The sequence below is a fragment of the Parasteatoda tepidariorum genome, chromosome 11, assembly GCF_982258835.1.
Source record: "Parasteatoda tepidariorum strain Cologne lab strain chromosome 11, Ptep-v5.0, whole genome shotgun sequence".
NCBI classification, from domain to species: domain Eukaryota; kingdom Metazoa; phylum Arthropoda; class Arachnida; order Araneae; family Theridiidae; genus Parasteatoda; species Parasteatoda tepidariorum.
The window spans coordinates 17,903,743-17,920,136 of record NC_141765.1 but is presented as its reverse complement, the minus strand read 5'-3'; the positions used below and the strand labels follow the sequence as shown (position 1 = coordinate 17,920,136).

General features: G+C 33.5%; 1 protein-coding gene across 2 annotated transcripts; it reads left to right on the top strand.

The window, feature by feature from the left end:
* The first annotated feature begins 6,198 nt into the window (after nt 1–6,198).
* On the top strand, nt 6,199–8,700 carry LOC147801257 (uncharacterized). Of its 2 annotated transcripts, none has more exons than XM_087154618.1 (2): nt 6,199–7,584; nt 7,627–8,700. In XM_087154618.1, exons 1-2 carry the CDS (start codon nt 6,342–6,344, stop codon nt 7,998–8,000), a joined length of 1,617 nt encoding a protein of 538 aa, XP_087010744.1. In that variant the 5' UTR covers nt 6,199–6,341; the 3' UTR covers nt 8,001–8,700. The 2 variants fall into 2 exon arrangements, with proteins under 2 accessions (XP_087010744.1, XP_087010745.1); XM_087154619.1 differs by having other exon boundaries at nt 6,210–7,584; nt 7,648–8,700.
* The last annotated feature ends 7,694 nt before the right edge of the window (nt 8,701–16,394 follow it).

Genomic DNA, 16,394 nt, shown 5'->3' with positions numbered 1-16,394 from the left:
AAATAGTTTATAAATACTACACACGAAATAAAATATTTTTTAACGCAAATGTTATTTAACTACCTTTTCTACAATTTAAAATGCATTTCCCGAAGACAATGAAAAATAAATACATATTTAGTTGAAGCTTTAGATAGAAGATGGCAGCACCAAGTAAAAAGTTCTAGAAGTTTTTTTTATTATGCTCTTGAAAAATGAAATTTAATTTCAGTAACAGTGATGGCTATTAATAAAATCACTGCTTTATGAAATCAGCCGCTTTTTAATATCAAATCAGAAGGAACATAATCATCACGATGTCAAAATGTGTGAAAACCATACAATAATTATATTAAAAAATATTATATTGGGAATAAAATTATTATAACTACATAAAAATAATACATTGAGTAAATATTTATCTTTATTATATTCATTAATATTATAAAATCATAAACTCAAGGTTTTGGAGAGCATATGTTTCCAAAATGAAGGAAGTTATGTTGTTGGGATGTTTAGAATTATCTTTATTTTTAAAGTTTGCAGGATATGTAGCATATAGATAACTAATTTCAGTCTGCAACATCACGAACAAAACGAACAACGATGCAGGTGAAGATTAGATTACAGTAGGGGAGAGGGGGGCACATGTGAACAAATTTTTTTATTTCTTCATTTTTCAGAAAATATCATCAATTTCTCACAGTAAAGAAGTCCATATGTTTAAATAGTCCTTTCTTTTGCCTTATGAAATTTTTTGAGATTTTTCAATAAAATATTTCTTTACTTTATGATATTTTAGAAAAATGACTTCAATTGTTCACATGTGCCCCTATGAGGGGGCACATGTGGACATGCCTGGAGCACATGTGAACAAGATTAAAAACACAAAGCAATCATCATATTTAAAAGAAAAAAATCTTTAATATAACAGATATAGATGCACATTATACTGAAGGGGTTGTAGCTAACTATGTGAATTTATTGGGCTTATTTGTTTATGTAAATTTATTGAACTTATTGGGTTAATTTCGTCAATTGGGTTTTTCACAACTTCATGTTCCTCAGGAGTTGTAATGGGCCTTTTTCTTTCTTCTCTGATACTCTTTCATGCTTTTTTCCCATTTTTATTCAAATCTTAAAAGACAAGGCAGCATAAAGAATATTTTATTAAATAAAGATTATTCTTACATATATTGCTTATGCAAAATAGGTTTTCTACTAAGAATAATAATATATTTTAAGAATTATTTTAAACTCAACTTTTTAAGTAATAAAATATCATATCTTTTTGCGTCTTGTAATCACTATACAACACAAAATTGTTGACCAACCTTTCAATAAAAAAAAGTCTTAAAAGAAAAAATTAACAAGTAATTAATTAATTATGGAAAATTAAATAATAATAATTTTAAACGCATACATATTTTTTAAACTTATAATATCATGAAGATAACAATCTTAATACTTTGTAAGGGCACATGTAAACTGTTCACATCTGCCCTAGATGTTTTGTTCACAAGTGTCCCATCATCTTTCTTAAACCTAACTTGAAAAATAAAGAATTTTTGATTGAGTAAAAAGAAAATAATTGTCATAAACTTACCTGAATGTGCATATAATGATCTGCAATAGTTAATTTTAGCTTATTAGTTGATTTATACTATGTTTTCACTTGAAGAAGCGAGTGATAAAAGTATATACAACACCAGCTGATACAAAGAAAATGTCAGAATAGAACAACAAAATGACTCATTGTCCTGAAAGTTTTGCAGAGAGGTAGGACTAATACTATCATGTATTGAAAATTCTTCAAGATTTTTTTATTTCGAATCATATTGGTAAAACATACCATGTTCACATGTGCCCCCCTCTCCCCTACTTAGTAAAATTGAAAGGCCATCGTTTAAAAAGAATGAAACAGAAAGGATAAGAAGTGTAAAAAAATTCAATTGAAAATTGATTATAAATTAAGAAAAATTACGAAATGCTCATTTTCATTAAACGTTAGCGATCATTACTCATTGTTTATTTCTTACAAATAAGAAAGAATGAAACATTTACAGAAGGGTTGAAAAGAATTTAAATTTGAATAAGCGAGGGGAAAAAAATGAATGCTTTACGTACATAATGAGAAGAGCCATATTAAGTGATATTAGTTATTTCATCTTCCAAAAATAAATAAATAAATGAAAATAAATAAATAATAGAGCCAGAAAATGTAAGAACAAAAGAAAAAAAATGTGATTTCACCTATGAATAACACTGGGGAAAAAATTTTTTTCTGTAATTTTAGAACAGATCTTAGATATTTTCGCGTCACTGATTTTAAATCAGCAATTTCTCTTTACAAGCTACTGTTTGCATACAATTTGATAATATATTTCCCTTCAAATTTTTTCTTAAGAAATTCACTCTATAGAACACTAAGTGTCCCTACTTTTCTGTTACTTTAGGAAGAAGGCGATAATTCATTTCAGTTAATGATACAATCAGGTCGACTTTGCGCAAAGGTCGTCGTGCTGCCAAAGGGTGGGAGCAATCCCCTCTGCAGAGGATCCAAATTGTGATGCTACTCCTTAAGTATGTTTCTAAGACCGTCGCCAATAGCCCATTGTGCAGCTCCAGTGCGACGCAAATAAAGTACCTGCTATCAAGGAATTTGATTTATTGAATAAGTTGACGATTACTACTAGTTTGATGGAGTTGGAGGAAAGGCAATATTAATGTAACATTTATCCTGAAGATGATGATTAACACTAGTTAAAAAAAAAATTATGAATCATTGTAGGTAATTATTATTATCCATTTACCCAATTATTCCGTTGTCCAAAGTGAGGAAGACAAGCTATTATTTTATTTTTTAACGAAGAATCAAAGTATGATAAATAAGAAAGAAATATGTTTTATTTATGAAAGATGGAGCTGTAAAGTAAACAGAATTCATAATTTTTAATGTATACACATAAATTGTTAAAAAAAGTTCTAAATTTTCAAACATTGCCCGGAGGGTGTAGCTGCAGGGATAAGCTCCACATAACACTTCCGTTCACCAAGAAATCAAAAATGCGAATGTTACGTATACGTAAAAATAGTTTTCGCCAAGGAAAGTTAAGGAATTCATCGATTGGCTATTGATTGATTCAATTTATCGCCAAGTTTCTTTTTCTTAGCCTTACGCATTTAAATGCATTAACGGAAAATAGAGTGTGAGAAAAAATAACGAATTATATCGAATTCAAAACATCTGCAACCATATAACGGGTTTTAGAATTCTATGCCTAACACATTAGTGTTAGACATATGTAGAGGGAATCTCTAAAAATAAATTTTATTCAGCACTCAGTTGAAGATTGGGGTATCAAAAGATTATCTATTATATTGGCAGGGACAGCCTGATCGGCAGAGCGCTAGACTAATGTTCATGAGAACGGGAGTTCGAATCCAGTCGGCTGAAGACTCCCTTTGTAGTAAATGGTGACTGGTGAGCTTTAAATCTGTCGGGTCTCAAAGTCCTCTATGTTCTGATAACAAATTATACATCTGTGGGTATTGAATTGGAGATTGATCGTTCTCAGGTCCAGTTCAGCATTATGATCTGTGGATGAATGAGTGGATGTATGAAATTCTTGATGGATGTCAAATTCTTGACAGAAGAGGGCTCCACTGGAAAACAAGAACAATCGCACCCATTTCCTTAATGTCCTACAACAAACGATTATATTAGAGATTTTCATTTATTGAGAAAGGATAAAATGCGATAATAATTTAGTTTTTAAATGTTAGGAAATATTTTAAGCATATTTAAGTATGGCACCTGCCTACCAATCTTCAGAAAGAATTGTTGTTTGTACTGTTTTAACATGCAGTTTTCATAAGAATTCCTTTTTCGATTTTGTTTGATTGATTGTGAAGATTAACAGAATATGCAAAACCGATTTTTCAGATTTTTTAACTGATTAACGTGCTTATTCTTTAACTGGTTAACGCGCGTTATTATTTTAGGGCTGAACAACCTTAAGTTCTGTCACAAATATTCCAAGGTTCATCCTAAAGGGAATTTCTCAAGTAGTGTTATTCCATTTAAGTTAAGTTTCATTTCTGGGAATAATTTTATAGGTAATTATTTTGTATTTAATTATTTTTGAATCTATTATTATAATCCTTGTCAAGTTGAAGAAAATATAGCGCACCTTAAGTGCTGATGACACTAGGCAACCAAGTGGAGGCAACTAGTTACGAAACCGATTTTTGGTTTCTCGTTTGTGATCACACGTTACAACCTTCGCTTGTTCAACCAACTCTGAATAGTCCAATACCAGAACGGCACTGATATTGGACTATTATAGTATATAACAGTCCAATACCAGAACTTATATTTTTCAATAAAGTTTATTGCTGAAAGCTCTTTTAATTATCATAGAAGCGATTATTGACGATGTACTTGAAGTAGGCGTTGAGCTGATAGCTGAGTTTCTGAAAGAAGAGCTAGAACAGAAAAAAGGTGATAGAAAAGCAAAATAATTTCTTTCGTTTGGTTTCAAAATTTCATTAGTACTCGGAAATATCTGTCAAAGAAATATCTATCAGAATCTGTCAAAATGAGTTTAAAAAGCTTAGCGTTCAAGCTATATAATTTTGAATTTTCAAATATTTAAACATTTGTAAGTAGTAATATGCTAGTTTTTTTTTCATTCCCTTTTAAAATTCAATAATAATTTGTAACTTTTAATATCTTCACAGAGGAAATTAGTTTATAGGGAATTAGTTTATTCACATAATCTTTGTTATTTATGTCCCAAAGACAAGGATACGTTTGAAACATTTCAAAAAAAAAAAAATGCATATATCACTAGAATTCCATTTAAAATAGTCATAGTTAGAAGATTAAACGAAGTTTAAATTTAAAAGATAAAAATTCAGGATGCGTCAGAATCAGCACGTGTATTTTGTTTACTAAACGGTTGCTAGTTAAGGTTGAAAGTATTTGGAAACTACTATATGACACGTTTCAACTAATCTGGTTGCTCCACTGAAGTTGAAAGGTTTTAACTTCAGTTGCTAGTTGAAAGCAGGTTGAAAGCAACCGGTCAACCATCATATGACACGTTTCAACTTCACCGAAACCGCTAGTTGCTTTCAACTAGGTTGCCTCGTGTCATATAGCCTTATAGACAAGGGCTAATAATCCGTACTTCATGTTGAGCACGCAGGACTGTTTTTTAAATTGCGATCAATAAATTAACTAATAATAAAGCTGATGGCCTAAACACTTAAATCAAGGGTTGTGGCACATAAGCTTATAGATGCCTGCAACAGAGTTGCAGAAAGTCGCGGTGCTTACAAGGTGCTTAAAAGGTGGGGAACTAACTTCAAAATCGAAGAAACTACAAAGGCTAAAGTTATTTATTCATTCATGCATAAGTCTACGAATTTATGCGCTCACACAACTTATAAGATCTTATTGAATTGAATAATAGATGGCACAAAGAAGCGCACCACAAAGAGAAAAAATAAGATGGAAGTTACGGTGGGAACCAAATCTGCTAACTCCGTGATTCCAAAAGTTTGTGGAAGGATAATACGACTCGGCAACGGAAGCGCAAGAGTAATGTTTCAGTAAAGATGATATTGTAAAGATGAAAGCACGCTTTTGTGCTTTAAAGTCAGGGTTGTATTTAAATGCTGAGGTGTCTCCGTGACCGAGGGATATTTTCCATATATTTAACTTTCTGATGCGTGGTGGTAACGGTTCAAATCTCTCTGTTACCCTGGGTGTAACTTTACACTTATTTGAAAAACGGATAGCGCAAATAAGAGAAGGATATTTCCGAGATACATTGAGGGTTGCAGTGAAACCGCTATCTTCGTACTAAAGAGTAATTGGACGAGCAGTGAGAAAGGTTCGGATATGTTACTTTATTTTTTCCCCCAAGATTATGCTGCTTGACTTATTTATTTTATTTATTGTTACAAATATTGCCAGGCTTATGAGTTTATTACAAAAATGGCTTATAAGCCCTTGTTAAATCTGGAACAGATAGTACAAATTAGAAAAGGACATCGAAAGAATAAATCCAGGGGAATCAAACCTGCTACTTCTACGCTACAGAGTGATCGGCGGAACTTCTCGGCTTGGGAAGCCCTTTTGCTCGACATCAAATTGTCTGCAGACGAGAAGAAGTAAGTAACAGGAAACGTTCCCAATTATGTCGAGATTACACGAACTTTTATGTAATAGTCACCTTATTAAGTAAACTTTAGATATCATACAGACAGCCTTATTTCTATGACCAGTTACTTTATATCAAATTGTGTCTAAAGTTAAACTAAACATTCAGATTTTATACATTCGTCTAATTATGGAATCAGAAGACCCGAAAGTAACAGAATTTCTCGAAATTGTGTTTCATGACATGAGACAAACTGCAGCTGGTGCAGTAAATTTGTCGAGTTCTCTTAGAGCTCGCGCTAGACCATATACTAAATTTAAAAAGCAATTGAACGTAATGTATAGAGCTCTTGATCCAATGCACAGGTCTGGCTTTGAAACGCTTTTTTTGTTTCTTCATTTAAACAAGACTAATGCATTCAACGTGATGTCATCCCATTGTTTGGCAGTATGGGAGCAATGCACTGAAGGTATAGACGTATTTCTTCATTTAATGTATACGTGTAGTTTTACTTATTCACTTTTAGCATTTTGTGAAAGTAATGGAGAGCCTAATTTATTATGTTTATTTTCAAAATGGATTAAGGAGATGTATTCTGATCTAATTAAACCGAAGTTTGAGGATGCAGATGGATGGGAAGGATTAGATTTTTTCTGCTCAACATCTAATCTGCATTTTATTTTAGATTTTATAAATCTCTGTTACAATAAGCAAGGGAAGTTGTTTACTCACATCGTATTAGGAGATAGGTACTACTTTTTTGGACTTAATCATGACGATATTATTAGTTCCTTAAGGAAAAATTTTGGAGACTTCAAAAATGCAGTTCTTGCAGAATATGAAAGCGAACTAAATGGCAATTTTAAGTATAAATTTGCAGTTATGTTAGCTTTTATCAAGATAGAGTTAGCCTTTGACCATACCGCAAGTGTTTTCAATCCACCTAGTCCACGCAATCGCTTACTATATCCGACACCAGTTCTTTTCAAATACTATATGTGGAATTCTCTGAAAAATAATATGCCTGATAACATAAGACGTGCTTTTGTTGAGCAAGAAGAACAAGCTCGTATTAATAAAGTGCAAGCTTATCTCAACCAAGAACAATCTCGTGCTAATCAAGTGCAAGCTTATCTAAATCAAGAACAACCTCTCGCTGATCAAGAAGAAATTCTAACAAATCAAGATCGTGCTAATCAAAAACAAACACATTGCGAGGTAGAAAATGACTATTTTGATTCAGAACACACTCCTGACATCGATTTCCTCATTACCGTTTTCCGAGACTATATTGATATCACAGATCAAACACCCCCTATTGAAAAACACTTTCCAGCTGACGTAGCATCTCCTGGTATCAAAGAACAAGCTTCTGATATTGTGGAACAAGCACCCAATAATGAAGAACAAGATTCTGATATTGGAAAACAAGGTTCTGGTATTGAAGAACAAGATTCTGATATTGGAAAACAAGGTTCTGGTATTGAAAAACAAGATTCTGATATTGAAAAACAAGATTCTGATATTGAGGAAAAACCTTTCGACAATGAAAAAAAATCACCTCTCATTAAAGAACGGGCTCCTGATATTAATCAAAGAGGTCTCAAAACCATAGAAGAGATATCTGCTACTGTGAAACAATATTTTGCTAATGCAAAACAATTTAATACCATAGAAAAAGCATTTGCTTTTGCAGAACAATATTATGCTGCCATGAAGTTAGCTCCTGGTACTAAAAACGCTCCTAACAACGCAAATGATTCACAAATACAAAATAGAACGAGCAGGCGTTTAATTTTTGTAAAATATGATCCCGAAGATAGTGAAAGTTATTCTGATTCCGAATAGCAGAAATTTTTATGTTATTACCGTAAAAAAATTGTGATATCCCTCAAACAAATTAAGAAAATATAAGAGGGGACATGATGAATGAAGATACATCTTTTTAATTATGGTAATATAGTGAGTTTTAACAATAAAATTATTTTAAAGAGGCGAAAGTTTTTTAATTTATTAAAATGTTATTGTAAAATTTATTTGACATTAAAAACTGAATTTATAAACAATGAATTTTACAAGTAGATTTTATGCTCATCGTATTAAAATTTTAGTTTTTTTTCGATGTAAACATCATACTCGTAAAATTCACCATTTATGGAACTTTAATGTTTATGTTTGCAAAGCTCTTTTGAAGTAAGTAATAATTTTGCTGAATGCATTTGAAATATATTTTATTATTTGAGGTTAGATTTCTTAAAAATATTTCAAGGTCATGTAATAAATCAAATTTGTATTATTGATTTTTATTTAAAGATATTCTTGTTCAAAATATTTCGTTGCAAACTTATTATTACTTCTTATTTTTTTATAGATTACTTCACTGTGATATTTCTATTTGAACTTAAGTGAAAATTATTTTACTGATATATGTAGTAATTTGAATGTAATACTAGAATATTTCCATAAAAATTAGATTTTAATTTTTTTATTGATACTTTCGGATAAAATGTAATATTGTATTTTACACTGAATAAAATTTTTATGCGTATTTCTATTTTCTTTTCTATCGTGCGTATTTATATTTCGAGTATTTATATGATAGTTTTTGCTTAATTAAAACACAGTTTAAATGCTTTTTAAGAAAAGTTTTCTGTCCATGAAAATATTTGATGTATTGCCACTCCTGAATCCTTTATTAAATTCTATATTCAATCAATATATTACTAGTGTAAAATGAAAGTAAATAAATCTAAACTTTATTTTTGTTGCTGAAGAAAACTTTAATGATAGTCATGTAAATGTTTGGTTTTGGAACGTTTAAAAAAGTGACCAAGAAGTTTCTTTTGACTGTTGTATTCGTTTCTAGAATTCAGCACGACGACTTGTAAAATTAATATATTTGTTAAGAAAACACCTGAAATACATTTGTACTAAGTGTGAGTAGATAAAAGTTCAATTCATATTCATTAAAAAGAACTGAATAAAAAATATAATTTTCCATTGACTCTTCATCTTGAAATATATCTTAAAACGCTTCTCCTAGTATGTCTGCAACTACAAAGAATTTCTTCATTTTTATAATAGGACGAAAAAACCCATGCAAAACTTTTTCCATAAGTTTTAGCTTGAAGAAATTGAAAAAATATTATTTTCATAATTAAATTATTCGCAATTTTTCTACTCTTTTTTTCTTTCGTTGCGTAATGAAATACATGGATCTTTAGACTTTAATCCTAAGAGTCACACTGATTCCTTCATAAAGTCTCGTGGACCAAACTAACTATATTCTCTATTAATGGAGTAGGTGCCTCAAGGTTGTGCGATTTTTCTACTCTTCACACTTTTCCCTCTTCCTGGCCATTGTTTTAACAAATCTTTTTCCTTTACCTCAATATGTTTCTTTCAAGGGGAGAAGTTGGAAACTGAAAGGGAAATTTTCTGAAACCATGGAAACAAAGTGAAAAATTGCCAAATCTTGAACTCCTATTATGTAGTAAAATCGTTATTTAGCACATCTCCTATTCTGAAAACTCCGAATTTAAATTTTTTAAGGAATCTGGTAATTAAAAAAAAAAAAAAAAGGCGACTATTTTAAGCATTTTCAAGATTTTTAAACATTTTAAAGATATTTCAATCATTCTTTGCCTTTCCTGGGAAACAATCTTAAGTATTTGACTCATTTGCTTACTAAATAACTTTTCCTATCAATAAAGCGTTGCTGTTTTAGTTACATATCTTCCATGTCAAGCGACAGCTGAACTAGCTCCATGAAATACTTGCAAAAGTTCAGAATCAATAGAATATCTGTATTTAGGTCATTGTGGCTTAATTGCAAGCAATCCAAAATGTGGCCAGAGAAAGCATCGTCAAATGCACATTTAGTGCAGACTGGGAAAACCTTGTGACCCCTATAAAAAAAAAGAGTCCCCTCAAATGGCCACTGGCTAATCTGGATCATATTTTCTGGGATTTTAGATAGCAAGTGTGGCTGAATGAACCATCAGGATTCAGTATTGTGTACCATTCATATGCTGGAGTCCCGCAGTGGACTGATCGTTAAGACACGGTTCCCAGCAGATCACCGAAGTCAAGCATCACTGGCTGCGGTCAGTGTGCGGGTGGGTGACCACTTGGATTAGTCTGCGTAGGGACCGAGGGTGTGCGGTATTGGTCCTCGTTAAACTGTTCTACCGTAAAGTGCTCGACTTCGCATGCAGGTCGTCGGGCTACCGAAGCGGGGGTGCCATCCCCTCTGCAGGGGATCAAAATTGTGATGGCATGTCTTCGGATCATCCTCAGGGATGTCTCCCAGACCGTCGCCAATAGCCCATTGTGCAGCTTTAGTGCGACGTAAATTAACTACAACAACAACAACAATCATATGCTGGAACAGGGCAAGAGACCGAGCTTTTGGTGGGTCTCACGTCCCGCAGTGGACTGATCGTTAAGACACGGTTCCCAGCAGATCACCGAAGTCAAGCATCACTGGCTGCGGTCAGTGTGCGGGTGGGTGACCACTTGGATCAGCCTGCGTAGGGACCGAGGGTGTGCGGTATTGGTCCTCGTTAAACTGTGCTACCGTAAAGTGCTCGACTTCGCGCGCAGGTCGTCGAGCTACCGAAGCGGGGGTGCCATCCCCTCCGCAGAGGATCAAAATTGTGATGGCATGTCTTCGGATCATCCTCCGGGATGTTTCCCAGGCCGTCGCCAATAGCCCATTGTGCAGCTCTAGTGCGACGTAAATTAACAACAACAACAACTTGGTGGGTCTCACTTTGCAGTCAATGGTAGCTGGTTCGAATCCCACTCAAGACATGAATGATCATCTCCGTGTTTCGTCCTCTGATGGGAGATGTGTGAACATGGCTCACCCTATATATGGATCTTATGGTAGTGTGGCGTAGGTAATATTGCTCAACTCCGTGATTTAGACTCACAGGTGGCCACCAGGTAACGTTAAATGAGCAACAGTTCCGGCATCTTCCGAGGCTAAGAATGAAAAGTACAATGACTGCAGTTAGAAAAAAAATTGGTCCTGAAGGGGACTGATCGTTAAGACACGGTTTCCAACAGATCACCGAAGTCAAGCATCACTGGCAGCGGTGAGTGTGAGGGTGGGTGTTCACTTTGATCAGAATGCGATGGGACGCGGCATTGGACCACGTTAAGCTGATCTACCGAGAAGTGCTCAAATTCGCGAGCAAGTCACCGGGATACCGCAGCGGGGGTGCCATCTCCTCTGCAGGGGATCAAAATTGGGGTGGCATGTCCTCGAATCATCCTCAGGGATACTTTCCAGACCGTCGCCGACCATTGAGCAGCCCTAGTGCGACGTAAATAAATTACTACAACAACTAAAAAAAATTGCTGGAGGGATTTACTCCTTGAGTTTAGTCATTGTTGCCGTAGTTGTAGTTCATTTACGTCGCACTGGAGATGCACAATGGGCTATTGGCGACGGTCTGGGAAACATCCCTGTGGATGATCCAAAGATATTCCATCACAATTTTGATCCTCTGCAGAGGGGATGGCACCCCCCTCTTCGGTAGCCCAACGAACGAGCACTTTCCGGTAGAACAGTTTAACGAGGACCAATACCACACTCCCTCGGTCCCTACGCAGACTAATCCAAGTGGTCATCCACCCGCACACTGACCGCAGCCAGTGATGCTGTGACCTCGGTGATATGCTGAGAACCGTGTCTTAACAATCAGGCCACTGCGGGACTGAGCTTGTTCATAGTTTCCCGATTAAAACTCTTATTAAAACGATTATTGATTGGAATATCTAGATAGGGGTGGGGATCGAGGCCTCTGAACCTATATCTTTACAGGCTCATCTGCAACGTCATCTGCTTCGTCCACCAGGGTACATTCTACTAGTCTGAATTACCTGTTGGGGCTATATGGCAAAAGTGTAGCGAAAATGTGCGTTCATACTTTGATGAAAGTAACTATTTTTTCACATCTGTAAACTGTCAACCGACTTTTTCTTTTTTTCTATGAATTTCATACTTACGGACCTTATATAATAATAAAGAATTGAGGATTTTCTTCACATTAAGTTGTGCTCAAACACTTAAATTCGGTTTGCTAAACACTTATTCTTTAATAATAAATCATGTATGCATGTTTGAATTGTTAATTGTTTTCCTGGTAGATAAGACAAACATTTGAAATTAAAATTTGTTCGTTAACAATAAGTGTTACAACCGAGAATGAAAAATAAATTTTCAATGACTTCAAAAGTTGGCACCGAAGTTATTTTTTCTTCTCATCAATATTTTGTTTAAAAAATTATGGTGCTAATTCTTAAATATAATAAAAATATATGCTGTGAAACAGATACCTGTGGTATCAAGCTAGTAGCAGTGTGTGAGATTTTGGTTGCCGGCTGGTCGGCCATGTTCGATTCGCCAGCCATAGTTTTCTGCTCCCTTCCAAAGAGGGATTTCTTTTACAGTTAAATTTACCATTAAAGTCCTATGCAAAACTGTACCCACAGTGAACTGATCATTAAGACACGCTTCCTAGCAGATCACCGAAGACAAGCATCACTGGCAGCGGTGAGTGTGCGGGTGGGTGACCACTTGGATTAATCTGTGTAGGGACCGAGGATGTGCGGTATGGGTCCTCGTTAAACTCTTCTACGATAAAGAGCTCGACTTCGCGTGAAGGTCGTTGGGCTACCGAAGCGGGGGTGTCATCCCCTCTGCAGAGGATCAAAATTGTGATGGCTTGTCTTCGGATCATCCTTAGGTATGTTTCGCAGACAGTCGCCAACAGCCCATTGTGCAGCTCAAGTGTGACGTAATTAAACTACAACAACAACAACAACTATAACCAAAGAACAGTATAATTCGCTAGAACTCTCCTATAATTATCGATGCACATCCAAATGTACATAACATCTAGATTCCAGATAGCTTATTGATCTTAGAACAAAGTCCTTGCTAAAAATGGATTTCGATTCAAGAACACTCGGAGAGTTCTGGTCTTCTGTGAAAGAAGCCTACCCATTGCTTGCAAAGTAAGCTATGGCAGCTATAATTCCGTTTGCTGCAATGTATCTTTGCGAAACGAGATTTTCCACACTTGTGACGATAAAAACAAAACATCGAAATCGATTGAATATTGAACATGATATGCGCGTTGCTTTGTCGAAAATCTTCCCTCAATTCAATTTATTAATTAAGGAAAAGCAGCAACAGTCTTCACATTAAAAATTTAATTTTAAAAATTTTGGGAACTATTAAAATAATAAAATTAAATGTTTTCTAGTAATTGATTTTTGTCGCAATTATTTTTTTTCACAAGGGGGTGGTCCGTGACTTCTTAAAAAAATTTAAAAGGTGTCCTTTATACCAAAAAGGTTAAGAAGCACTTATCTAGAGGAAAGTTCGTACTTAAGAAGGAGGCTGGAAAATTTGTCCAGGTGCCCGGGTCTGTTGCAAGAGTCTTGTAGAAATTCCATAAAAAAATTAAATACTTTTTAATTTTTTCAAAATAGCGGAGCGTTTTTAACGTTTCCATTGGTTAGATGAAGAATATTTTACACTTATTTTATATTAGTGAAAATATAAACAAGCAAACATTTTGTTTTCAGTTAAAATAAGCAGGGAAAAATTGTAAATTAAAATTTCAGTTTATTTTTGAAAATTGATATTTTAAAAATCTAATTTAAACCATTATTTCGAGAAGTTTTATTAAAAAAGCCTACTTACTAAATATAAAATCTAGATTTTTTTCATTTTTAAGAAGAGATGCACAACAAATTTTGTGCTGTGTCATATTTTCATAACTTGTGTCGTATTTTCATATTTCATGTGTCATATTGTCATATTTTCATATATAAGATTTTCATAAACCTTTGTCAATAAGAAGTAAAAATAGCAAAAATTAGAGGGGAACAGCACAAAAATAAGTCCAAGATTACGGTGACGTTCAAACCCGATATTTCCACTCTTCAGATCTTTTGGTGGAACGGCGATACTGCTTGATGAGGCAGGGGTGACGCAATAACGTTCACCTGTTTAACTTCGTAATTTCGAATCAAATGCTCAGAATGAGAACATCTGTATAAAGAATTTGGACACTTGAGGATTTCCTGAGTTATAGGTATTGGTATTTGAATTATAAGAAGAGGATGATTCCAAACTTAAGATAGAGGTAGTAGATTCAATTCTCATTTTAAGTTTGGATGTAACTTAATCGTCTCTTTGATTTGATCGTTTGAAATGAGTACTATCTTTTAATAAGGTAAGATTATCTGTTACTTTCATTGAACTCCCAAGGCTGTATATTTATGTAAAAATTAAAAAATCAAATATTAAGTCTATCTGCCAATCCTCGCTAATTTGAAAGACATGTTGCAGATAAGTCTACAGATTAGGATCCAGCAAGGTATAAAAGAGAAGCCACAGATTCACGTGACGAGTTTGATGAGGAGCCAAAACAGAAATCTCAAAACGAATTAAGGACTGGGAAACAGTACAAAGCCCCCCAGTATAATAATGAAGCTGATAAATTAAATCTACATTTCACCATTAAGAAGTTTGGACCTTAAAATAAAAATGAATTACAACTCTTATCTCAACATTTAAAAATACATATTTTTTTTTCTTTTTCAGTTCACTCCCTTTTCTATAATTCTGTTCCAATATAATTCTGTTCATTGCGCTTTTAGCACAGTTTACGCTTTTGTTTTCATTTTTTGCAATCTCGCACTCTTGTTACGAAAATGTTTTAAATCATTCTTGAAAAATTATCCATTCATGTAAGTTCATTTGAATTCGCCACTCGCTTTATAAATTTCATTTCCTGTTTTATTCTGTTTTTTCCTTATATTTTATTTTCTGCTTTTACGTGATATTTTTACTTATTGTGTTCGATTTTATTTGTTGTAATTTTTCTGTAAAATTTTTTGAGTGCTTCTCGCACTATTGTATTGATATAATTTGCTTTGGCTATATTGATGCAATATAGCCAAAGCACTCTTTTCTGCGGATATAATCGTGTGAGCTGATGAAAAGATTATATCTTTTATTTTCCGGATTTTTAAAATTTTTTGTTCTTTTTTTCCGGTTTTTTATTATTTTTATTTTTATCATTATTTTTTCCCCTTTTTTCATTTTTCTGTAATTTTTCCCTTGTTCTCTCCACACACACACACGCACGCACGCACGCACGCACGCACGCACGCACGCACGCACGCACGCACGCACACACACACACAGACACACACACACACACACACACACACACACATGGATAAAAATGCACTAAAAGCTTATCGAATTTAATAACAGATTTCTAACTGTATATTTGGAGAGCATTCCTTAGATAATTCAATCGGCTGAATGTTTAATAATTTGAATCCATTCTTACACCGTATAGAGTAATTTATATTGTTTACTTAAAGTATTTGGAATCTATAACTTAATTTCAAATCAAATAATTTTCTATAAATTAGCTTCCGATTCCCATGCACAATCATCTTTCATTCGTGAGTCAATATTATTTCTATTTTGCTAACATACTACTATAACTATTACTAATGTACTATATACATTACTAATCTAATGTATCCAAGTATCTTTAACACTTGTTTGCTGACTGAGTTAAAATATTCTATTGCTTGGAATCATAGCGCATAATCACGAAGATGGGCTTAATAAGAGTAAATTTCTGTACCTTGTATACTTGTAAAAATTTCTAGTAATGGATGAATTTCACTTGTAGAGAAAATTGTACAAATTGAAAAAGAGATAGTAAAAATTACGTAGAATAGCACCGTAAAATAATTCCAATGTCTCTCCCTTTTTTTAAAGAGAAGAAAAATGCTTTTTATGGAAATATTAAAGATGGTTATTCTTGTTTTTGTAATTAACAATTTGGCTAAATTTTGAAAACTTGTAACTGTGTATTGCACTCGTGAAAAATTTAATATTCCTGATTCTTTCACAATTTCTAGAATGATACATTTATTGCATAAATAATTAGTCTTAAAAAAGTAATTTAATCCCCAAGTCATGCCAATTAACAAAATTTCAGATTTTTAACAAATGAAATAATTAATTTTTAGGTAATTTAACACACCAATAAGATAAGTCATTAATAAAACAAATGTTAAATAAATAAGGAATATAGTAGTCAAATTTTAGTATTTATCAGAAATGCTACTTGAAAATCTTTATTGTAGATTTTTTTAAGGGAAACAAGAAATAGCTAGGAGACAAAATAT